Source organism: Dasypus novemcinctus, chromosome 12 (genome assembly GCF_030445035.2).
Source record: "Dasypus novemcinctus isolate mDasNov1 chromosome 12, mDasNov1.1.hap2, whole genome shotgun sequence".
NCBI classification, from domain to species: Eukaryota; Metazoa; Chordata; class Mammalia; order Cingulata; family Dasypodidae; genus Dasypus; species Dasypus novemcinctus.
This window is the reverse complement of record NC_080684.1, coordinates 111,775,217-111,796,859: the sequence shown is the minus strand read 5'-3', so window position 1 is coordinate 111,796,859 and position 21,643 is coordinate 111,775,217. Positions and strand designations below refer to the sequence as shown.

The 21,643-nt window shown below is 70.5% G+C and overlaps 3 protein-coding genes and 1 long non-coding RNA gene across 16 annotated transcripts; 3 read left to right on the top strand and 1 right to left on the bottom strand.

Annotated features, from left to right (window-relative positions):
- Nucleotides 1-331: 331 nt before the first annotated feature.
- Nucleotides 332-6,271, top strand: MAPK11 (mitogen-activated protein kinase 11). 3 transcript variants are annotated; one of them, XM_058308995.2, is made up of 12 exons: nt 332-517; nt 2,744-2,873; nt 2,955-3,013; nt 3,111-3,222; nt 3,363-3,392; nt 3,464-3,511; nt 3,611-3,698; nt 4,006-4,077; nt 4,267-4,346; nt 4,695-4,773; nt 4,862-5,035; nt 5,237-6,271. In XM_058308995.2, the coding sequence occupies exons 1-12, from the start codon at nt 402-404 to the stop codon at nt 5,314-5,316; spliced, it is 1,068 nt and encodes a 355-aa protein (XP_058164978.1). In that variant the 5' UTR covers nt 332-401; the 3' UTR covers nt 5,317-6,271. The 3 variants fall into 3 exon arrangements, with proteins under 3 accessions (XP_058164978.1, XP_058164979.1, XP_058164977.1); XM_058308994.2 differs by having other exon boundaries at nt 333-517; nt 3,584-3,698; XM_058308996.2 differs by lacking the exon at nt 4,695-4,773 and having other exon boundaries at nt 3,584-3,698.
- LOC139440190 (uncharacterized) lies at nt 2,217-17,916 on the bottom strand. Its single transcript, XR_011650342.1, has 4 exons — nt 17,795-17,916; nt 4,148-14,285; nt 3,340-3,466; nt 2,217-2,858 (listed from the first exon to the last, which is right to left on the bottom strand). It is a non-coding gene; the product is annotated as an uncharacterized lncRNA (long non-coding RNA).
- MAPK12 (mitogen-activated protein kinase 12) lies at nt 7,824-14,983 on the top strand. Of its 3 annotated transcripts, none has more exons than XM_058308991.2 (12): nt 7,824-7,950; nt 8,029-8,158; nt 10,040-10,098; nt 10,896-11,007; nt 11,080-11,109; nt 11,363-11,410; nt 11,899-12,013; nt 12,126-12,197; nt 12,505-12,584; nt 12,653-12,731; nt 12,819-12,992; nt 14,336-14,983. In XM_058308991.2, the coding sequence occupies exons 1-12, from the start codon at nt 7,826-7,828 to the stop codon at nt 14,416-14,418; spliced, it is 1,107 nt and encodes a 368-aa protein (XP_058164974.1). In that variant the 5' UTR covers nt 7,824-7,825; the 3' UTR covers nt 14,419-14,983. The 3 variants fall into 3 exon arrangements, with proteins under 3 accessions (XP_058164974.1, XP_058164975.1, XP_058164971.1); XM_058308992.2 differs by having other exon boundaries at nt 13,520-14,983; XM_058308988.2 differs by having other exon boundaries at nt 12,819-14,983.
- Nucleotides 15,468-21,554, top strand: HDAC10 (histone deacetylase 10). 9 transcript variants are annotated; one of them, XM_058308985.2, is made up of 19 exons: nt 16,461-16,619; nt 16,701-16,835; nt 16,958-17,054; nt 17,222-17,319; nt 17,399-17,503; nt 17,637-17,705; nt 17,847-17,973; nt 18,122-18,187; nt 18,429-18,488; nt 18,563-18,652; nt 18,736-18,842; nt 18,920-18,987; nt 19,080-19,317; nt 19,415-19,499; nt 19,828-19,919; nt 20,040-20,096; nt 20,387-20,465; nt 20,734-20,916; nt 20,994-21,554. In XM_058308985.2, exons 1-19 carry the CDS (start codon nt 16,561-16,563, stop codon nt 21,228-21,230), a joined length of 2,052 nt encoding a protein of 683 aa, XP_058164968.1. In that variant the 5' UTR covers nt 16,461-16,560; the 3' UTR covers nt 21,231-21,554. The 9 variants fall into 9 exon arrangements, 5 of the variants coding, with proteins under 5 accessions (XP_058164960.1, XP_058164961.1, XP_058164964.1 ...); XR_009188402.2 differs by lacking the exon at nt 16,958-17,054 and having other exon boundaries at nt 15,468-16,619; nt 20,367-20,465; XM_058308977.1 differs by lacking the exon at nt 16,958-17,054 and having other exon boundaries at nt 15,468-16,619.
- The last annotated feature ends 89 nt before the right edge of the window (nt 21,555-21,643 follow it).

Genomic DNA, 21,643 nt, shown 5'->3' with positions numbered 1-21,643 from the left:
CGCGGGGCGCGGGGCGCGGGCGCGGGGGCTAGCCGCAGCTTCTCCGCGGCGCTGGGTCGTGTCTCGAGCAGGCGGCGGCCCGGCGCCCGCGGGGGAGACTGAGCGCGGGGCGGGCAAGGCGGGGCCGGCGCGGGGCGCGGTCTCGGGCGCCCGCCTGCGGGGCGGGGAGGGGCGAGGAGGGGCGGGCGCGGCCGGAGCGGGGGTCGGGGCGCGGGCGCTCGCCCCGCGCCGGCCCCGCGGCCCCACCCCCGGCGCCGCCCCGGGAGCCGGGAACTGGTTTCCGCTCCGCAGGCGCCGCGCGGGGGCCGGAAGCTGCGCGTTGTCTCCGGGCGCCCCCGGCGTCCCGGCCCGGGACCTCCTCGCGCCGCCCCCGGCCGCCCCGGCCCGCTCGGGCTCCGGCCATGTCGGGCCCCCGCGCCGGCTTCTACCGGCAGGAGCTGAACAAGACGGTGTGGGAGGTGCCGCAGCGGCTGCAGGGCCTGCGCCCCGTGGGCTCCGGCGCCTACGGCTCGGTCTGGTAGGGGCGGGCGCGGGCCGGGGGCCGGGCGGGGCGGAGCGCGCGCCCCCTCCCCGCCCCTGCCCGCGCCGGAGGAACGGGGGCGGGGGGCGAGCAGAAAACTTTCCTTCCCGACACCGCCCCTGGGAAGGGGTCGCTCCCCCGCCCCGTGCAGCCCCCGCCCGGGCCGAATCCTGCGGCGTCACAGCCCGCGGGAGGGCGGGTCTCCCGAGCCCCCCCAGTGCCCGAGCGCGTTCTGCCTCTCCTGCGTCGCAGCCCCCCGGGGTGTGGCACATGCCCCCCTCCTGCCCTGGGGGGTGCTGTTGTTGGAAAAGGGGGAGCCTAGCTGCCGAAAGGCGCTCCCCTCAGGCCGGCCTCAGGCTGCCGGGTCCTGCCCTTCCCTTCCCCATTTTCCCAAGGGGTGCAGGTTCCGAGGGAGGGAGGGGTGCAGCCTCTGCACCCACCCAAGTCTGCCCCCCTCAGGGGCTCCAGACCGCAGCCCCGCAGCTGCCCCTGGGGACCTGGGGTGGGGGAGGTCCCAGGCAGGCCTGGGCATCTGCTCCCTAGCGGGGGGCTGGAGGAGCCTTAGCTCCTGGTCGCAGGGCGCCCCGAGGTGCGGTTACCAGGATGACGGTGAGGCTGTGCGCTGGAGGGGAGGTGGAGAGGTGCCCCGGCCACGAGGGGTGCTCACAGGACGGTCCAGGTAGCTGCCAGCCCCTGCAGGCCCCAGGGCGGGCAAGGGCTGCTGGGGCCGGGCCTTAGGACTGGTGGGGCCCTGGACTTCCTGCAGCCCCTGGGGAGGCAGAGGCCAGGGACTGGGCCACCGGGCTTGGATCTGAAAGCTGCCACTCACCGGCCACTGGGAGCCTGGGCCGGCCACTTTGGGCTCTCTGGCCACAGGCCTCTGTCTTGATGGCTAAGACCTGAAGGGGAGGGGCAGGTCAGGGGCAGTGCGTGGGTGGCCCACAGGACCTGCACTCACCTCCACCCCGAGGATTGCCGTCGGAGTCCCCGGAAGGCGGGGAGCCCCTGGCGGGAGGCCGGGGTCTCCCCGCTGCATCCCGGCACGCTTGCCACCCGGCCCTCGCGTGGCCCCATTGCCGGAGGTGGCCGTCTGGGCACCAGTGGCAGCGTGACCTGGCCTGACTGGGGCTGACGGGTCCCACTGCCGTGGGGACGGGACACCAGCTTCTGTCCCCACACCTGAGTGGCTACCTTAGAGGTGGTATGCAGACCTTCCCCGGCAGGTCGTGGGGTACAGGGATGCCCCAGCGGCCTGGCCAGCTTTCCTCCACACCACGCCCTGGCCCAGGAGCCCGCCGGCCGATGCAGGGTCGAGGGGACGGCCCTAAGTGCCATGGACTCTTGCCATGGCGTGCGTGTGAGAGAGAGAGTGCCCGGGAGGTAGGAGGTGATGCAGGAGGGAGGGAGGAGCTCTCGGCCGGTGGGAGCGGCCTGTGCGGGGCAGTGTGGTCAGCAGGGCCTCGCGGGGACCCGTAAGCCACAGCAGTGGGGCCTGAGCCCGAGGGGCCGTGGGAGGGCGGTGACCCTGTCCCCTTCATGTTTGATACTGATGGCTGAGACTCTGTCTCCCAAGAGGGTCGATGGGAAGGGCAGGGCAAGAGGAGTGGCCTGTCCACCTGGATGCCATTCACCGCTGGATGTTGCGTCCAGTCCAGTTTTCACTGTTAAGAGTAATGATGAAATAAACACATTTGGCTAAATTTCCCTCCATATTTTTAATATTCTGAGGACTAGTGCCTGGAAGAGGCCTTGGGGTCAGGAGGATTTGGGATTCTCAGATCCCCTGGAGGCGCCCAGGGCCCAGGGGTGCCTGTGGGTGGGGGAGGAACGTGCGCTGTGAGGACTCCGGTGGGTTTACCTCAGGTGTGGATCCAGGCTGGCTGGAGGGGGCAGTGTCGGGGCTGGGGGGAAGAGAAGCCCCGGGGCTCTGGGGTGGGGCCTGTGGCTTCGCGGTCTGGGAGGGGCGTTGAGCAGCCCCTGCGGACTGAGGAAGGCGACGGGCTAAAGAGGGGCTTCGGGAACCGTCAGCGGGGTCTGCCAGTGCCTACTCGGCCAGCCCTGTCGTCACCCCCGGGACCCTGCAGCCAACAAGCGGAGGTGGCCCCAGGCCGAGGGCGCACGGCCCAGCAAACGCGGAGGCCTTCGGAAGGCTGCAGGGTGCCCTGGGAGGGAGGGGCAGGGTGGTTCCTGGGGGCAGGGGGTCCTCACTCGCCCGCCTTCCAGCTCCGCCTACGACGCGCGGCTGCGCCAGAAGGTGGCGGTGAAGAAGCTGTCGCGCCCCTTCCAGTCGCTGATCCACGCACGGAGGACGTACCGCGAGCTGCGGCTGCTCAAGCACCTGAAGCACGAGAACGTGAGCTGGGGGCGGGGCGTGGGCCGGGCTGAACTGCGGGAGGGCGGGGGGGCGGCCGGCTGACCCCCCTCCCCACGCCAGGTCATCGGGCTTCTGGACGTCTTCACGCCGGCCGCGTCCATCGACGACTTCAGCGAAGTGTGAGCAGTTGGTCGGAAGGCGGCCTGGGGAGGGGGCGGCCATGGGGAGGGGGCGGCCACGGGGCAGGGCTCTCTCCTGACCCCTGACCCCTGGCAGGTACTTGGTGACCACCCTGATGGGCGCCGACCTGAACAACATCGTCAAGTGCCAGGCCCTGAGCGACGAGCATGTGCAGTTCCTGGTGTACCAGCTGCTGCGTGGGCTCAAGGTGGGGGAGTGGAGGTGGCTGGGGGTGGGCTCCCGGGGCGCGGGTCCCCCCAGAGTGTGCGTGTGGGGGGTCCAGAGGGGACGGTGGCTGTCGTCTGCCCAGGAGGTTGATGCCTACCATGTGCTTCCCCTCCCCTGCAGTACATCCACTCGGCTGGCATCATCCACCGGGTAGGCGCGGCGTGGGCAGCCCTGGCGCGGCCCTCCTGGCTGCCCGTGCTCACGCCAGTGCCTCCGTGCAGGACCTGAAGCCCAGCAACGTGGCGGTGAACGAGGACTGCGAGCTCAGGGTGAGGGGTCCGGGGACGGGGTGGGCGGGGGCAGCCAGGCAGGTGCCGAGAGCTGCCCCTGTGGCCACGTAGATACTGGACTTCGGGCTCGCTCGCCAGGCTGACGAGGAGATGACCGGCTACGTGGCCACACGCTGGTACCGGGCCCCCGAGATCATGCTCAACTGGATGCACTACAACCAGACAGGTGGCTGCGGCCGCACCGTGGGGCCTGTCGGGCCGGGCGGGCAGAGCCTGGGGAGGGTGGCAGGGCCGTGCCCAGCACCCCCGGGGGTCCTTCCCAGCCGTGGGGGTGTGGCAAGGGCTGCATGCAGAAACACCCCCTGGGGGCCCCGGTGCCGTGGGTCTGGGTGTCCCCTGGTCCCCCTGGCTGGAGCTTGGCCCTCCACACCAGGGTTGGGTGGGCCGAGTGTGCCTGGGGTCCACTGGGCTGGGAGCCCCCAGAGGAGGGGCTCGTCGAGCTGACTCACGGCCACCCCTCCCGCCCCACGCAGTCGACATCTGGTCCGTGGGCTGCATCATGGCTGAGCTGCTGCAGGGAAAGGCGCTCTTCCCGGGGAACGACTGTATCCTGATCCTGCTGGGAGTGGGGGGAACCGGGGCCCCTGCCGGGGGGGGAGGGGGCGGGAGGCTGACCTTCCCCCTCGGCTCGCTGTCCCCGGCTGGAGAGCAGGCTCTGGGCAGCATCCCGGGGGCGTATGCTGGGGGTCGGGACGGTCCCCGCGGGCTGAAGGGTGCTTCCTGAGCTGAGGCAGACATAGACCAGCTGAAGCGGATCATGGAGGTGGTGGGGACACCCAGCCCCGAGGTTCTGGCAAAGATTTCCTCGGAACACGTGAGTCGGGCCCACCCGTGCCCTCCGCTGCTCAAGGTCCCGGGCACTCTGGGGGGCACCGGGGGGACTCGGGCCCCTGTGGGGTGCGCAGGGCACTGCGCTGGAGCCCAGGGCTGGCGCCCTAGCCCCTCGGGGGAGCCGACAAGCAGGTCCCCGGCCAGGGGCAGGGGGCACGGCGCGGGGAGCAGAGGCCCTGGGCTGCAGCGCGGCTGGGGCCCGGGGGCAAGGCGAGGGATCTCTGGCTTGTCCGGTGCGTGGGTCTGGGGTTTTCTCCCAGAAGCCCCTGTTCTGCCTGGGGCCGAGGGCAGGGGGTGAGCAGCCCCCTCAGGCCCTCCCCTGTGCCCCCAGGCGCGGATGTACATCCAGTCCCTGCCCCCCATGCCCCAGAAGGATCTTGGGAGCATCTTTCGTGGAGCCAACCCCCTGGGTGAGAGCAGGGCCTGGCACCGGGGGGGGGTGCCTGACCGCCGGGGCCGGGGAGGGGGGCTGACACGCCCCCCACGGCCGCCCCACAGCCGTGGATCTCCTCGGAAGGATGCTGGTGCTGGACAGTGACCAGCGGCTCAGCGCGGCCGAGGCCCTGGCCCACGCCTACTTCAGCCAGTACCACGACCCGGATGATGAACCGGAAGCCGAGCCCTACGACGAGAGCGTGGAGGCCACAGAGCGCACGGTGGAGGAGTGGAAGGGTGGGCGCAGGGGCGCGGGGCAGTGCTCCCCCGAGGGGCCTGGGGGCGGGGACAGCATCCCCCAGGCCGGGGTGGGACAGGGAGAGGGTGGGGGTCGGCAGAGGGGTGGGGGCAGCCCAGGGCCTGGAAGGCGGTGCCGTCGGAGGCCACAGTGGGCCTGGACTCATCAGCACGCACTGACCCTCCCCTGATGCCCCCCAGAGCTCACCTACCAGGAAGTCCTCAGCTTCAAGCCCCCAGACCCTGCCCAGCCGCCCAGCAGCGCGGAGCCTGAGCAGTGAGGGGCTGCCCGCCTGCCGCTTGAACGCTCGGAGGGCCTGAGCCTGCACCTGCCTGGGGCCCTCGGCTCCCCGAGGGGGGCCTCCCAACACCCCATGGCCCCACAGCCCTGACTCCCGGCCTGGGACCCTCTGGCCTGTCCACCCCAGCGTCTGGGTCTCCCTTCGGATCTCACTGGGGGCCCTGGAGGCCACAGGGGCTGTCCCCTGGGCTTGTGTCCGTCTGTCCCCTGCTCCGTCAGTGGGAGTTCGCCAGGGCCCTCTTGGTCTCGACCGAAGGGCGCCAGTGGTCACAGCTGCTCAGCCTGGAAGGGGGTCTGCCCCGGAAGTGCTGAGACCCCTAGGTCTGAGCGGGGGGCAGGACCAGTGCCCCCCAGGCTGGACAGGGTTTCAGGCCCAAAGAGCCACGGGCGTCGAGTGGGAAAGGTGCCCGCGGCCGTGCTCACCTGCTGGAGGGCACAGGCGTGTGCAGACGTGTGCTGGCCTGAGAGCCCATGACCAGCAGGAGACCAGAGTGGGGCCCCACACGTCCTGACACCACAGGGGTGGGGGGCGGGGAGCCCCCTCTGTGCACCCTGAGGGGCTCCTGAGGCCGAGGGGCGACCACTGGAGGAGAAGCCCGGGCTTTCCCCTGTGGCCGCGGGGAGCCCCAGCAGGTTCCCCAGCAAAGGAGCACAGTCCTCCAGGAGCCGGGGAGAGGCAGGGCCAAGCGCCCGCCTGCCGGCCTCGAGGCCACCAAGGTGGGCCGTGCACACGCGGACTTGGACCTGCTTGCCCGAGACCCCACCCTCGAGGCCCTGCAGCCCCGGCCGTCGCCTGGACGAAGCTGACCCAGCAGCCTCCAGGCAGGACTCTGCTTGGAGATGGGGCGGTGACCCCCACCTCGCGGGGTCCCACGGGGGTCCGGATGAAAAGTGCCTGCACACGGGGCACTCAATAAAGGGCTCCCCTCACGCCCCGCTGGTGTCCGAGGGGCCAGGCCCCGCTGTCGTCCGAGGGGCCAGGCCCCGCTGTCCTCGACGGTACCCGCCTCCTGGGGCACAGCTCTCCATGCCACCCTCACCCCAGCTGGCCCCTGGGAGCCCGGTCAGACAAGCAGCCCCCTTCCCGTGCCCTGCCCACTCGCTCCCTGGAGCGGGGAGTGGGGTGGCCGAGGGGGAGGGAGGAGTGCCGCCTGCGCACACATGGCGGCCACCAGCCAGCCTGGGACCTGCCCCGTCCCACGGTTGTGAGCCCCTGAGGGCTGATGCTTCCCCTCAGAGAGGCCCGGGCTGGGGGGTGGGAAACTTTCCTTCCTTTTTGGTAACGTGCCACAGTGTGGCAGGCGCAGCGCTGCCCTCGCCTCCCCTGGGACCGCGCCAGCATCACCGGTCCAAGCGCAGGTGTAAAGCTGCCCTGGCTGCGGAGGCCATGGAGCTGCTGATTCACAGCTGGCGGGCAGGGCACCAGCGGAGGGCAGGGGCACGTGGGGTCCGGTTACCCACCACTGCTCAGCTCTGTGGGGGGCCCAAGTCCCTCCTCAGACGGTGGGCCGCTGGGCGGGGGGAGGGGGAGGATGTGCCAGGGGGCCTGGAGCTCTGCTGTCCAGGAGCAGCCGGTCCCATGGCAGGATGAGGCCCCTGGGGAGGGGTCAGGCTGAGGGGGGGCTAAGGCCAGCAGGGCCTCCCCCACCCCCCACCCAGGGGCTCAGACAAGCATCCAGGAGGGAGGGAGGGAAGGGGCTTCCCAGGACGGCAGGGGGCAGGGGTGTGGCCGTGGGGGAGCAGCAGAGGGTCTGGCACTGGCCTTGGATGGGATGTGGGATGGGAGGGGCAGGAGCTGGGCATGCAGAAGGGTGGGGGGTGCTGGGAGGCCTGGGGACAGGGGCCACAGGAGTGGGTGTTGGGGCCACATCTTGAGAAGTTTGGGAGAGCCAACTCCCGATTAAGCGGGGCTGCAGGCAGGAGGGGCCGGGCCCAGGGGGTTACATCCTGCGGAGGGCAGCCTGCGCCCTCGGGGTGGGGGGCGGGGGGCGGGGGGCAGGGTGTGGGGGAGGGGCAGTGACCAGACTGGAGACAGAAGTTGGGCAGATGAACCCAGCGCCCTGGGGGAGTGGGTCTGAGGGAGGAGGCTGGGGCCAGGCAAACCCTGGGGACCCCTGCCCAGTGTGCGGGCCGCGCCAGCCCGGGTCCGGCCGCCCTCCCCTCCCCTCCCCCGCGGGCCCGGGCCTGGTCTGCCCCCGCCGCCTCGGGTTTCCGGAGGGCGGACCGTCACGTGCGCCGCGCCCCGGGGCCTGTTGGTCGGCGGGCCTGGGCGGGGCCGCGCGGCAGGAGTCGGCGGGCCGGGGACCCCGGAGGGCGGCGACCCCGGAGGGGAGAGCGGGGGCCCGGGGGGTCCCGGCGGTGGGAGCGGGCCCTGCCCGTGTGCTGGCCCCGGGCGTGCGACGAGGGGTCCCGCCGGCCCCGACCGAGGTGTCCGGCCCGCGGGGCGCGGCGCACGCGGGGTCTGCGGCGGGGCCGGCGCCCGGGCCACCATGAGCTCCGCGCCGCCCGCCCGCAGGGGCTTCTACCGCCAGGAGGTGACCAAGACCGAGTGGGAGGTGCGCGCCGTGTACCGCGACCTGCAGCCCGTGGGCTCGGGCGCCTACGGGGCCGTGTGGTGAGCGCGGCCGGGGGGCAGGGGGCGGGCGGGTGCCCGCGGGTGGCCCAGCGGCCGGCTGAGCGGCCCGCCCCGCAGCTCAGCCGTGGACAGCCGCACGGGCGCCCGCGTGGCCATCAAGAAGCTGTACCGGCCCTTCCAGTCGGAGCTGTTCGCCAAGCGCGCCTACCGCGAGCTGCGCCTGCTCAAGCACATGCGCCACGAGAACGTGAGTGGGGGCGCCGCCCCGCCCAGGCCGGCCGAGGAGGCGTGGACAGACTGGGGGGCTTCCTGGGGTAGGCTGACCCCAAGATCTAGGACCCCCCAGCGGGTTCCTTGGCGTCCCTTGTTTGTACCGGGGCAGAGAAGCACAGCCGACCCCCCAGGTTTCCCCCAAATCCTACCGCCAGCCCAGGAGCAGGGTGAGCGGGGCGGCGCAGGCGGGCGTTTTCCCCGGGGCAGGGCTGGTCCTGTAGAAGCTGCGGGCGGTACCAGCCGCCGTCCGGTCACCGCAGAGCGCTGGCGTCCTCCGGGTGAAGGGGGGTTCGGGAGTCTCCTCGCCTGTGCCCCGTTTTCAGCCCTTCAAGTTCCTAGGTCCACGGGCCCCCAGGCACTGCCCCCGCTGTGGGGATGGAGGCTGGGGCTGGCGCTCTGCCCTGCCCACCCTGGTGGCTCTGGCAAGCTGCTCTGGCGCCCGCTCCTGCCTCGTGGCGTTCCCTCTGGGGAAGCATCAAGCTCGCCCCCCGCTAGCCCTCGTAGCCCCCCAGCTGAACTTCACACCCTGCCTGGGTGGCTCGGGCCCCTGCCCACCCAGCCGCCTGCTCACCCAGCGTGGACGGGGCCTTTGTCCAGTCCCTCCTTGGGCCTGCTTCCCCGGCCTGTGCAGATGGGGACGCTGGTCATGTGCCAGCTCTCCCCACTGGAGCTGCTCCGTCCCCTGCCCCCGTACCCAGTGCTGCGTAGCCCCACTGTGCAACCCTGTTTTCCCATGGGGCCGGGCGCCTTTCGTGGCAGGGTACCCCAATTCTGCCCTGTCCTACTCCCCTCCTTAAGCTCCCTCCTCCATACGGAACAGAGGTCCTTGGTGGGCTCTGGGACACCCCATCCTCCAGGCCTAGCCTCTGTCCTCTTCTTGCTGAAACACGTCCGGCGGCTCCTCAGGCCCTCGGCTCACGAGGCCACATCTGCAGCCTCCAGTGGCCTCACAGGTCCCCGCAGTGCACGTGGACCCACTTCTGACACCCCTGGTCCCCCAGAGGCATCCAGGCCCACCTCCTCCACCCCCTGCTTGAGGCCCAGCTGTGGCCCTGGTGTCTGCTGAGGTCCCCAGCTGTTCCCCTGCCTTCCTGTACACACCGGTCTCAGGCGGTCTGTCCTGCCCGGTGGTCAAAAGGACACATTGAGTGTCCCACCCCTGGTTTGAGGACTTTCTGCGGTGGCTTTAGGGTCAAAGCCAACTCTTCACCTGGCCCGCAGGCCGGTCAGCGTCCAGCCTCGGCGCCTCCCTGGCCTGGGCCCAGCTGCCTGGCCTCCCTCCCTCCCTCCCCGTGCTCCCCGTCGTGTGGCGTTCTCTTCCTCCTGCTGCCCACTTGGCTTCTACGCGTCCACCTGCCCCGCGGCCTCTCAGCTGCGCCGTCCTCTCTAGGACACCCTGAGCCCCAGATGACCTTTCTGCTGTCCATCTCCCCCATTAGGGGATCTGTGGCCAGCTGGCCGTCAGGTTGCTCATGGTGCTGGCTGCCGAGGCACAGCCTGGGAAGGGCCTGCTGTGTGCCCACCACCGCGAGGGGCTATCCTCTCCCAGTCCCTGCATAGGCAGAGCCAGGAGGGACGAAGGTCCCAGGGCTGACCGCTTGGGCAGCACGGAGCCAGCCCAGACTTGGGGCTGCCCCCCCAGCATCCGGCTGTCACCTCCCAAAAATAGCCTGTGACTGTGGGCATGTGTGTCTGGGGCTGGGGCTGTGTGGTGAGTGGGCAGTGCCAGCCCTGTGGATAGTGGGGAGATAGGAACAGCTGCGGGGGAGGGGGTCCTGCCTGGAGCCAGTATCAACGGGGTGGGGGTGGGGAGAGGCTATGCCCAGCCCTGCTGGCTCACCTGCTCTCCCCCCAGGTAATCGGGCTGCTGGACGTGTTCACTCCCGATGAGACCCTGGACGACTTTACAGACTTGTGAGTGGCTGGCCCGGGGCTATGGCTGGAGTAGTGGAGGGAGCCCCCAGCCCTAACTTGGGGGCCGGGTGGTGGCAGGGGCCCTGATGGAGCCGGGATGTGCACAGCCCACCCTTCCCGCTTCCGCCGTCCACCCCTGGGGCCCCCGCTCCCCCTCCAAAGCTTGGCCAGGGTGCCCAGAGCTCCTGGCAGCCAGGCACTCCCCAGCACCCGTGGTGTGAGCCTCGGGCCGCAGCATCTGTGAACAGGCGGGCCCCGTGCCCCGGGCTCCTGGTGCCAAGAGCATGGCCTGAAACTGGAGCTGCTGACCTTTCCGGCAGGTCGAGAAGGGGTGGGAGGGGGGCCCCATCTGGCTGAGACCCCCCAGCCCCCCACCTTGTCCCGGGCTCACTCTGCACTCAGCCACAAGCAAGGCTGGACCCAGGAGGGGCTCCGGCAGGGCAGAGGTGGGGGCCAAGGACCCTTGCTGGCCTCAGTGTCCGTGGGGGGTGGTCCTCAATGCCTCTCCCTCTCTCCCACCGGCCCCCCCTCCCCCAGCTCTGAACTGGAGACCTGACCACACCCCTCCTCGCACTCAGCCCTGCGTGCTGCGCCTTTGGGCTCGGTCTCCCCTGGCCTCCTCCCAGCCTGGGTGGGGTGGGCTGGAAGGCCGTGTGGGGCGAGGAGGTGGGCACCCCCGCCGGGGTGCATGGTCGTCGCCAGGGTGGCAGGCCCCAAAGCGGAAGGGCGGCCCTGGGAAGGGTGCCGGCTGCCCGAGGCTGCGCTGAGCCCCTGCCGGGCCCGCCCCGCGCCCGCAGCTACCTGGTGATGCCGTTCATGGGCACCGACCTGGGCAAGCTCATGAAGCACGAGAAGCTGAGCGAGGACAGGGTCCAGTTCCTGGTGTACCAGATCCTGAAGGGGCTCCAGGTGGGGCGCGGACGGCCCCAGGGCGCCGGGGGGGCCTCTGGCCTGCACTGACCCCTTTCCCTGTCCCCACAGTACATCCACGCCGCGGGCGTCATCCACAGGGTGAGTCGTGGCCGGAGCAGGCACCTGCACCTCACCCCCGCCTCCGGCCGCCTGAGCAGGCACGGGCTCGGCTCCCCCAGCCTGTTCCTCACCTGTGGGGGGGGTCGTGAGGCCCTGGCCAGGCGGCACCGGCACGCCTCCTTTGGGGGGCTGCGGGCCGAGCGTCCGGCTGCCCTGTGCTCAGGCGCTGCCCGGGCCCACCCTGCCTCCCCGGTGGGCTGGGCTCCAGGGACCACCTTTCCTCTGCCCGCAGGACCTGAAGCCGGGCAACCTGGCCGTGAACGAGGACTGTGAGCTGAAGGTGTGGGGGCTGGGCAGGGAGGGGGTGTGCGGGCACCCTTGGGTCTGGAGGGTGCTGGCGGGGGCCCAATCCCTAGCTGTCCAGGCAGTGGCTCCACCCTGGGTACCTGGCTAGAGGAGCAGCCACGGGCGCAGGGGGGATTGAGGTGCACTGGGGGCGGCGCCAGTGGGGACAGTGCCTGGCAAGCTCAGATGCCAGCGTGATGGCCCTGGCCGGCAGTGAAGCCCCCCGCGTGGGGCCGAAGCCTCCCTAGAGACCAAGCCCTGGACCTGAATGGGGGTGTGTGTGTGTGGGGTGGACAGGGGTGGAGGCAGCGGGGGTGGCACCTCTGGGCACTGGCCATAGGGAAGGCCTCTAGGGAGGCTTGAGGGGCTCTGTACTGTGGTCTCAGGGGTTCGGCAGGAGATCCCAGCATTGGCCTCCTGGGCACAGGTTGGCTGTGCTCATTGGGGATCCCCTCAGTCCCGCCTCCCCCAATTCTCCCGCAGATCTTGGACTTCGGCCTCGCCCGTCAGGCGGACAGTGAGATGACGGGGTACGTGGTGACCCGATGGTACCGGGCGCCCGAGGTCATTCTGAGCTGGATGCACTACACGCAGACAGGTGGGCTGGCACTGCCCTGTCCCTGCCGGGAGGCTGCCAAGCTGGGACGGGAGCCCTGCCCTCCTGGTCCTCCCCAGGCCACGGAGCACGTCGTGTCGGGCTTCTGTTTCAGTGGACATCTGGTCCGTGGGCTGCATCATGGCAGAGATGATCACCGGGCAGACGCTGTTCAAGGGCAGTGACCGTATCCTCCGCCTGGGGGGTAGCAGGCTGGGGGTCTGGGGCCAGGCAGCAGGTGGGGGGTGATGGCTGGGGGTCCTAGGGTCGGGGCAGCAGGTGGGGGTCTGGGTCGGGCAGCAGGTGGGGGGTGATGGCTGGGGGTCCTAGGGTCGGGGCAGCAAGCGGGGGTCCGGGTTGGGTAGCAGGTGGGGGGTGATGGCTGGGGGTTCTAGGGTTGGGGCAGCAGGTGGGGGGCTGGGGCTGGGGCGAAGGCAGGGGTCTGGGCCGGGCAGCAGGCTCTCTCCTGCACTGCGCCCCTGAGCTCATGGCAGATCTGGACCAGCTGAAGGAGATCATGAAGGTGACGGGGACGCCGCCGGCCGAGTTTGTGCAGAGGCTGCAGAGCGCAGATGTCAGTGGGGGACTGGGGGGCCGACCCTGGGCCTGGGGCCTGGCCCCTCACCCCGTCTTCTCCCACAGGCCAAGAACTACATGAAGGGCCTCCCCGAGTTGGAGAAGAAGGATTTTGCGTCCATCCTGACCAATGCAAGCCCTCTGGGTAAGGCTGGCCGGGCGGCTGGGGGCGACGAGGGAGGCTGGCTGGCCCCCGCAGCCTGGCTGAGCCCCCGGCCCACCTGCCTGCCAGCCGTGAACCTCCTGGAGAAGATGCTGGTGCTGGACGCGGAGCAGCGGGTGACGGCGGCCGAGGCGCTGACCCACCCTTACTTCGAGGCCCTGCACGACACGGAGGAGGAGCCCAGGGCCCAGAAGTACGACGACTCCTTGGACGACGTGGACCGCACCCTGGATGGCTGGAAGCGTGAGTCGGGTGGGGTGGGGGACTGCCCTGTGCATGGGCCCCCGACTCCCTGCAGGTCAGAAGGACTCAGGGCCGTGAAGTGGGAAGGGCGTTCCCGGCAGGGCTCAGCACAAACAAAGGCTTGGCAGCAGCAGCACGGGCGGCGAGTTCCGGAAACTGAGAGGAGGCAGCCTGTGCCCTGCCCGCCTTCCTCCACGTCCAGAGGCCTGCGCCACTGGGGACGGCCCCACACCCGCCTGTCCCAGGGCCTCTCTGCGCTGTGGCCCCTGCCCGCGCCTGGCCCTGTAGCCACGCTGAACGCAGACCCCCGCTTTGCACGCCTGCTCCCTCTGTCCCAAGAAACCCCCCTCGCCTTGGAGGCTGGCCCCACGGGAGCAGGCCAGGGCGCTCCCGCCCAGCACCCTGGTCCCACGCGTGGGGTGCAGGTGGCCGGAGGGGCTGATGCCCCCAGTCCCCGCGCCCTCAGCCTCCGGGGCCTGCCTTGGCCGCGCTGGGTGTGGTGCTCACGAGCTGGGTTTGCTTGACAGAAGGTTTCTGCCAGTGAGAACCGTGCCTTGGAGACCACGGACCACAGGACCCGCTCTGCCGTCCCCGCCCCACAAAACCGCGGCGAGGGGCTTTTGCTTTGAAGTGTGCGCGAGTGCGCGTGGTCTGCTGGAGGATGAGCGCCTGGTGGGGAGCACAGGCCTGCGCCCCGCTTCCTGGGAAGACCCGGCCCTTGGCCGTGGCTTGGTGGGGTCTGTGGAGGCAGCCCTTGGGCGGGATTCCCCGCCTCCTGCCACTGTCACGTGCACGGGGAGCGCTGGGCAGCAGAGCCTGTTCCTTTGTGGGCTCCCGGGAGGGAAGCCTGGACCCTAGAGTCCCTCCCCCTTCTCAGAGACATGGGGGCCTGCTCGGGGGACACGTCCACATCGCAAGGAAGGCGGGCGCTGAGCTGGGCAGTGGCATGAGTGTCCCCAGGGCTCCACGGAGATTCAGCCCCGGGGATTGGGTGGGCCTGTGAGGTCGAGGCCGACCCGGGAAGGCACTGGCTGCATTCCTGGGCCATCCTCTGCGCATGGAGAGAGGTGTCGGCACCCTTGGGATACAGGAGACCCCGTTGGGGAGGGCGGCCCCTGGGGACAGACAGGTGGGCGACAGCAGCGGCAGAGGCCAGGGGAAGGTGCTGGTGAGGGACAAGGTGCCTCCACCCCAGCAGTGGCCCATGCCCCGGCGGGGCCTCTTACCGAGGGTCCTAGGCGGGGAGCTTTCCAGGCCGGTCACATGGATGTCAGGGTGCGCTCTGAGCCGATTCTGGTGGTGATGGCAAAGGCTGATGGGTCCCTTCTCCTGGCGACCCCCAGGTGTCACGTACAAAGAGGTGCTCAGCTTCAAGCCCCCCCAGCAGGCGGGGGGGCCCAGGACCTCCAAGGAGACCGCCCTGTGAAGATGCCTTGGGGACCGCTGCCCCCTGCATCCCAGGGCATCCACCTGGAGGGCTTCAGAGCAGGCCCCTCGTTCCAGGAGCCCCCCACGTGTGCTGCTCTCTGGTGCCCGCCGCAGCCTGACCTCACGGGAGGGTCTGAGTTTTCTGCTCAGGCCACCGCCTGGCCTGGGGCTGGCCCCCCCAGGGTGCACTGAGCAGCCTAGCCCCAGGGTGCGTGGGGCTTGGGGTCAAGTCCTGGCCTGCGCCTGTGCGTGGAGGGACAGAGCCCGCGTTGTCTCTCCGGGGTAGGGGGCATCAGTGGCCCTTCCCTGCCTGGAGTATGCATCGGTCACGTGGGTCTGCCTCTTGAATCCTGGACTCAGCCTCCCCCTGGAGAAGGGGGGCGGCCGTGAGCTGGCCCCGCAGCCCTCCCGAGCCCCGAGACCCACCTGGGGGAATCCTCTGGGGCTCTTAACCTTTTCTGTTCCACGGGCCCCTTGGCCAGTCAGGCGAAAGCCACGGACCCCTTACTAAGTCCACACTCTACTGTGTACTGTTCAATAAATGTCACGCCTGCACCAACGCATCCCCACAAGAATAATGTTTTTTTAAAAATTTCAATTCAAGCTCACAGGTACCTCTCTAGCGAAGACTAAGCCCCCAAGGCAGGGTGGCCCCTGGGGTGGGACCCCGGGCCTGGACTGGTGGGGGATGGGGATTCGGACTCAGCTTGGGGCTTGGACCTAACCGTCTGAATTCGCTGCAGCCCCCAGGGCCGGGAAGTACCCGAGGAGGGCTGGTGGTGGAGCAGGTGCCCTTGCCCAGCCGCACCTCAGCCGCCTCCGTGGACCCTCGCTGCCCTCTGCCGGCTGTTGGGGATCTCAGAGGCCAAGCGTGGCCTCCCTGCCATGCCACACAGCAGGTGCCCCTGGGGGGCCAGGCCAGGGGCCACGGGGGGCGATGGCGAGCAGCAGGGCAGGCGTGGGGTCCCCATCCTTCCCGCCCTGGAACTTGCTGGCCACACGGATGGTTGATGGGCCAGGCACGGGGACACTAGACGTGGCCCTCCAGTGCCTGCTGCCCTGCCCCTCCCCGGCCACATGACCCGGGATGGCCAATCAGAGCACTCCGTCCCCCCAGCCCAGGAGACAGGCTCAGAAGCGGACCCCGTGGCCGGCTTGAGCCCCGGGACAAAGCTGGGGCGCCCCCACCCCGTGACCCGCTGGCCCCGGGCTGAGCTAGTCACCCGGGCCCGCCCCTGGCCCCACGAGCCCGCCCCCCAGACCCGACCCCAGGACATGACCCCAGACCCGGGGCTTCAGGTGGCTCCTCCGGTCCCCTCTGCCTCCCGGGCTCCCGCGTGGCCGCAGCGCGGGCTCCTCCTCTGCCCGCCCCTTCCAGGCCCGCAGTCGGCGCCGCTGCTTCCCCGGTTCCTTCCTCCCCGCTCGCGGGCTCCTGCCGCGTCTCGCCCGAGGGGCCCGGCCCGGCCTCTGGGCCTCTGCCCCGCCGCCGACTCCTCTGGCCGGGTGGCTTTCTTTTCCCATGTATTTTTTTCTGACCGGGGGTCTCCACCCGGCCGGGCCAGGCAGCCTCGGGAGGCGGCGCTGCGCGGGGATGGAGCCCCCCGCCGCGGCCGCGCAGCCCCTGGCCGCACCACTGGCCCTCGGGCTCCCTGCCGGCCCCGGCGGGGCCCCCTCCTTCGGACGCACCTCTGCCCCAGCCCTGGCGGGTGGCCTCCCAGGCTGCGCGGTCGCGAGCAAAGCCCAAGTGAGGGTGCGCTCGAGAAGAGGCGGGGCCGGGAGGGCGCCCCGGGCCGCACGGAGGGGGCGCGCCCCGGCCCGGGTCGGCGACGCGCCCCGCGGGCTCCGGGCTGCAGGGCGCCCCAGGCCCACGCACGCTGCCCCGCGGGTCGCGAGGGAAAGGGGAGGCGCCGGGCGGGCAGGCGAGGGCGGGCGGGGCTTCCGGGCCGCGCGGGGGCGGGGAGGACCCGGGTCCGAGGCGGAGGAAGCCGGAAGCCGGCCCGGGAGCCCCCGCTGTCGTCCCCGCCCCGGGTCGGCGCCAGCGTGTGCGCGCCGGGGCTCGGTCCCGAGCCGGGAAGCCGCGGGAGCGCGGTGCAGCCGCGGCGGGGGCGTCTGGGTCCTGTCCCCCCGGGGCGGCGGGGCCATGGGGACCGCGCTCGTGTACCACGAGGACATGACGGCCGCCCGGCTGCTCTGGGACGAGTGAGTGGAACCCGGCGGGGGCGGGCGTGCGGGGTGCAGAGGGGCCTCTGGGCGCTGAGCTCCTGCCCGCCGCGCCCCCAGCCCCGAGTGCGCCATCGAGGCTCCCGAGCGCCTGACGGCGACCCTGGAGCGCCTGCGGCAGCGCGGCCTGGAGCGGAGGTGCCTGCGGCTGGCGGCCCGCGAGGCCTCGGAGGCCGAGCTGTGCCTGGTGCACAGGTCAGAACGGGGGCGGCCCTGCCGGGAGCGCGTCCCCCCGGCCGCCTCGGCGTCCCCCTCCGACGGTGGCTGGGCCATTCCACCGGGCTGGTGACCCAGCCTTGCCTCCTGCCCCCCCGCAGCCCCGAGTACGTGGCCCTGGTTCGAGGAACCGAGGCCCTGGGCGTGGGGGCACTCCAGGAGCTGTCTGCGCAGTATGACGCAGTCTACTTCCACCCGGTGCGTGCCCCCCACGCCCACCGGCCTGCCTGGTACACGCCCCGTGCCCTCGCCCACCCATCCCACGCCCCCCTTCATGCACCCCTGCCACCCGCCCTCCGGCCGCAGGCTGAGCAGAACCTGCAGGGGCGTCCGGGCAGGGCTCACTCGGCCCCGCTGCCCCCCAGGCCACCTTTCACTGTGCCCGGCTGGCGGCCGGGGCCGCGCTGCAGCTGGTGGACGCTGTGCTGAGCGGCGCCGTGGGCAACGGTCTAGCGCTCGTGAGGTGAGGCCTGCACCCCCCACCCAGCCGCCCCCACCGAATGGGGCAATGGCCTGAGCGAGCGCACCCCACCCCTCCCCAGGCCTCCGGGGCACCACAGCCAGCGGGCGGCTGCCAGCGGGTTTTGCGTGTTCAACAACGTGGCCCTAGCGGCCGAGTACGCCAAGCAGCGCCATGGGCTGCACAGGTGCGTGGGGCGAGCGTGGGGCTGCCCTGACGTGCTGTCCTGGCTGGGGGATACAGAGGGGCTGGACCAGGCACTCCTTCTAGGCCCTGCTGGGCCCCTGGGCCTCAGTGACCCCTGGCACGGCTGTCCCCAGGATCCTGGTGGTCGACTGGGATATCCACCACGGCCAGGGCACCCAGTACATCTTTGAGGATGACCCCAGGTGAGCTGGGAGCGCAGAGCAGCCCTTCTCAGGAGCCCCACACTTGGGGCAGAGCTTGGCATGGGGAAAACCGTGGCGGGGAGACCCACCTGTGTCCTCAGGACCATGAGCTGCCCTCCGACCTGGCCGGCTGTCCCACAGCGTGCTCTACTTCTCCTGGCACCGCTACGAGCAGAGGCGCTTCTGGCCTTTCCTACGCGAGTCGGACGCGGATGCGGTGGGCCAGGGCCAGGGCCGCGGCTTCACGGTCAACCTGCCCTGGAACCAGGTACCCTTTGTCCCACCCCCACCCGGGCCCCACCTCCTGCCCAGGCGCGGCCAGGGACATCCTGCCAGGTCCTCCCACAGCGGGCCCCTGGTGGGAGGAGCCCGCGGTCCTGACAGGCGGTGCCTGGCCCCTGACCCCGTGGCCACAGGTTGGGATGGGAAACGCTGACTACCTGGCCGCCTTCCTGCATGTGCTGCTCCCCCTGGCCTTCGAGGTGACTGCAGTGGGTGCGGGGGTGCCGCCCGGGTGGTGGAAGGCTGGGGGGCCATCGGGGACCTGAAGTGCCGCCGATGGGTGGGAGGATGCTGTCCCCAGAACCACGGGTGCTGGGGAGGGCTGGACGCATGCGCTCCTGTCAGAGGGGTGGGGAGGGCCTCCGTGGAGGGGGCGGGGTGATGGCATGGTGGGCAGCTCCAGCCTCCTCCCTGCTCCCTCCCCGCCCCGGCCCCTGGCAGTTTGATCCCGAGTTGGTGCTGGTATCTGCAGGATTTGACTCAGCCGTCGGGGACCCCGAGGTGAGAGCCCGGCCTGGCACGTTGGTCTCTGGGGCGCAAGGCCCAGCCCCCACCTCACAGGGCTCTGCTTCCAGGGGCAGATGCAGGCCACGCCCGAGTGCTTCGCCCACCTTACACAGCAGCTGCTGGCGCTGGCGGGTGGCAGAGTCTGTGCCGTGCTGGAGGTGACCAGGCCACGGGGGTGTGGTGGGGAGGGCGGGCCTCTTGGGGTGGGGGTCCTGGCAACAGCTGCTCTCTGCTTCTCCAGGGCGGCTACTGCCTCGAGTCCCTCGCAGACTCTGTGTGCATGACCGTCCAGGCGCTGCTGGGTGACCCTGCTCCACCCTTGCCAGGGGTTATGGTGCCCTGTCAGAGGTGCGAGGGGTGGGGGACGAGGTAGGGTGAGGGTGGGGCAAGAGGTCGGCCTCACCATGCTCCATCTGCCCCTGCAGTGCCCTGGAGTCCATCCAGCGTGTCCGGGCAGCCCAGGCCCCTTACTGGGCAAGCTTCCAGCACCAAGGTCGGTGTGGCCTGGGGTCTGGCCAGGGCACTGCATGCTGAGCTCCATGCTGTGGGGCGTGGGTGGTGGTGTGACTCTGACCCTCCCACCAGCCATGGCCCCCGTGCGGAGGCCCAGCATCAGCGCCTCAGAGGGCAGGCTGCGGCCTGCGGATCCCGCGGGCAAGGCGGCCACACCGTGCTCCCTCCTGGACCGGCTGCGCACCCGCCCCCTGCCCCCTGTCCGCATGGCTGTTGCCTTGGCCACACTGGATGCCGCCCTGCCCCTGCCCCCTGGTGTCGTCCATCAGGAGGGGTCAGCCCTGCGGGAGGAGACCGAGGCCTGGGCCAGGTGGGCAGGGCAGGGCCTGGGAGACTGGTGGGTCATGCTGCAGGTGTGCACGTGTGCGTCACTGTGTCCGTGTGTCCTTCTGGTCTGCCCACCACAGGCCACACGAAGTCCTGGCCCAGGGTGAGGCCCTTGCTGCCCTTGGAAAGATCCTGTGCCTTGTAGATGGGATCCTGGATGGGCAGGTGGGGCGTGTGGGAGGGGTGGGCCGCTGGGTTCCCGGGGCTGGGGGAGTGCACAACCACATGGGGGCATAGCCTGAGGCCACATGCCTGGCCCCCTACGCCATCCCACGGGTGGGGTCATGGACATCCCCTCCCAACCAAGCACTCACACCTGGCCAGGAAATGAGAAGAATGATTTCAAGCCTTACGTGGCTTAGAAAAATAGATTTCATCTGCACGTGAAGGAGGCCAGGACAGCCACATAGCCAGGGGCTGAGAGGGACAGGGCTGCGTTCACCTGGTGGGTTGGCAGGTTTCTCACCACCCACCACTGGGGTCCATCCCACAGGTGAGCAGTGGCGTCACAGCCACTCTGGCTCCTGCCTTAGCTGCCACCCTGGATGTGGCCATTCGGCGTAGCTTGTTTCACGGAGCCCAGAGGTGAGCCTTGAGCACAGGGCCTGTAGGCAGCCACCCCACGGGCACCTTTGGGGCAGCCCTGGGAATGGACTGCAGGGGGGCGTGAGCACAGCCCATCCTGGGGGCCACCTCTTCCTTCAGGCTCCTGTGTGTGGCTGTGGGACAGCTGGACCGGCCCCTGGACCTGGCCGATGACGGGTATGATTGTCAGGTGCCCAGGCTGGCCTGTGCCTGGGTGCCTGGGGTGGTGGGCCATGGGGCTCAGTGAGGGACACACGGGGCCTTATTCAGTTGGGGCCTGGCAGAAGGGCCCCTGGAAGCCATGCTGGGCTGGGGTGCCTGTGGGTAGTGTCGGCAGGCATGTGCGCCCCAGGCCCTGCCCCCGCTTGTGGGCCCCTATACGTTCTTCTCTTCCTGTCTTCTTTCCCATGGGGCTATGGCCTCGCACCAATGTGGGTGTCGCCACAGTGCTTGCTCTCCCCTGGAAGGAGGACTCTGTGGCTGAACATCAGGGATGAGCAGGCAGCGGCTCTGTCCATTTTCCATGTCTCCATACCACTGCCAGGGGTGAGTGGCAGTGTTGCCAGGGCAGGGCAAATGTGGGGGCCCCGCAGATGTGTGCAGCCACAGCTCACCGACCTTGTCACAAGAACCAAGCCTCTGGCGTCCACCTGTCCTCCCCTCTGTCCAGCAGCTGGCATCTGCCCTTTGTGGCTCCCCCATGGAATCAGCTTGCCTGTTGACACTTCAAGGACCTTGAGGCTGGGAGGTGGGGTGGAGCTGTTGGGTGTTCCCTGGACGAGGGGCTGGGGCCATGCAGCTCTCCCTCCCACAGGAGACGGGTGGGTTCCTGAGCTGCATCTTGGACCTGGTGCTGCCCCTGGCCTATGGCTTCCAGCCCGAGCTGGTGCTGGTGGTGCTGGGGCCAGCCCATGGCCTGCAGGAGCCCCAGGCTGCACTCCTGGTCACACTGCTGCAGGGGCCAGCAGCGGGCCGAGTTCTGGCCCTGGTGGAGGAGGTGAGGATGTGCAGTGGGGTAGGAGGTCTGGGGGAGGGGGTGGTGACTCACTGCTGTGACCCCTGCCCATGATCCAGGAGTCCAAGCCCCAGCTTCCAGGGATCCTGGCCCGGGTGCTGCATGGAGAAGCACCCCCCAGCCTGGGCCCCTTCTCCGTGGCCTCCCCTGAGTTCACACAGGCCCTGATGCATCTGAGAGGGCAGCTAGAGCTGCAGTGGAAGATGTTGCAGGTGGCCGGTGAGGCTGCAGGCACAGCTCTGTCCGAGCGGGAGGGAGGGCCCTGCCCCGGGGCCCAGCGCGCAGCCGTGTCCTAGGGCGCTGCGGAGGGCGCACCCTGGAGTAGCCGCTCGTGACGTGAGCAGGTGGTGCACGCAGCTCCGCCCAGCCCCTCCTCCACGGGCGTCACTGGGCGGCTTGAACTCTGCCGAGCCGGGAGTATCTACAGCGCGGAAGTAACACTACCTCAGGGTCCCCCGGCCGGTTGTTGGACAGACGCGCCACTGCCTGCGGCCCCTGGCCTGAGGGCCAGCTGGGGGCGCCGGGCCCGGACCCTCCGCAGCGGCCGGGCCCGCGACGCGCCCGGCACGATCGGCCCTTCCTCCCCGCGCCCCCATCAGTAAAACGCCGGTTAAACGGAACCCTGACTCCGTCTCCTTTATCGAGCCTGCCTCCGGCCTCAGTTTCCCCACGCGAGGGGACGCGGCACCCGACCGGAAGTGCGAGTGGG

Bases quoted from the DNA above. Each gene is read 5' to 3' on its own strand.
- MAPK11 (XM_058308994.2), top strand. From the start codon at position 402: ATGTCGGGCCCCCGCGCCGGCTTCTACCGGCAGGAGCTGAACAAGACG. The intron at 3,014-3,110 runs GTGAGCAGTTGG...GACCCCTGGCAG, and splicing joins ATCGACGACTTCAGCGAAGT to GTACTTGGTGACCACCCTGA. The intron at 4,078-4,266 runs GTATCCTGATCC...GAGCTGAGGCAG, and splicing joins GCTCTTCCCGGGGAACGACT to ACATAGACCAGCTGAAGCGG.
- MAPK12 (XM_058308988.2), top strand. From the start codon at position 7,826: ATGAGCTCCGCGCCGCCCGCCCGCAGGGGCTTCTACCGCCAGGAGGTG. The intron at 10,099-10,895 runs GTGAGTGGCTGG...CCGCGCCCGCAG, and splicing joins CTGGACGACTTTACAGACTT to CTACCTGGTGATGCCGTTCA. The intron at 12,198-12,504 runs GTATCCTCCGCC...AGCTCATGGCAG, and splicing joins GCTGTTCAAGGGCAGTGACC to ATCTGGACCAGCTGAAGGAG.
- HDAC10 (XM_058308977.1), top strand. From the start codon at position 15,498: ATGACCCGGGATGGCCAATCAGAGCACTCCGTCCCCCCAGCCCAGGAG. The intron at 17,706-17,846 runs GTGAGCTGGGAG...GCTGTCCCACAG, and splicing joins ATCTTTGAGGATGACCCCAG to CGTGCTCTACTTCTCCTGGC. The intron at 20,097-20,386 runs GTATGATTGTCA...CTCCCCTGGAAG, and splicing joins CTGGACCTGGCCGATGACGG to GAGGACTCTGTGGCTGAACA.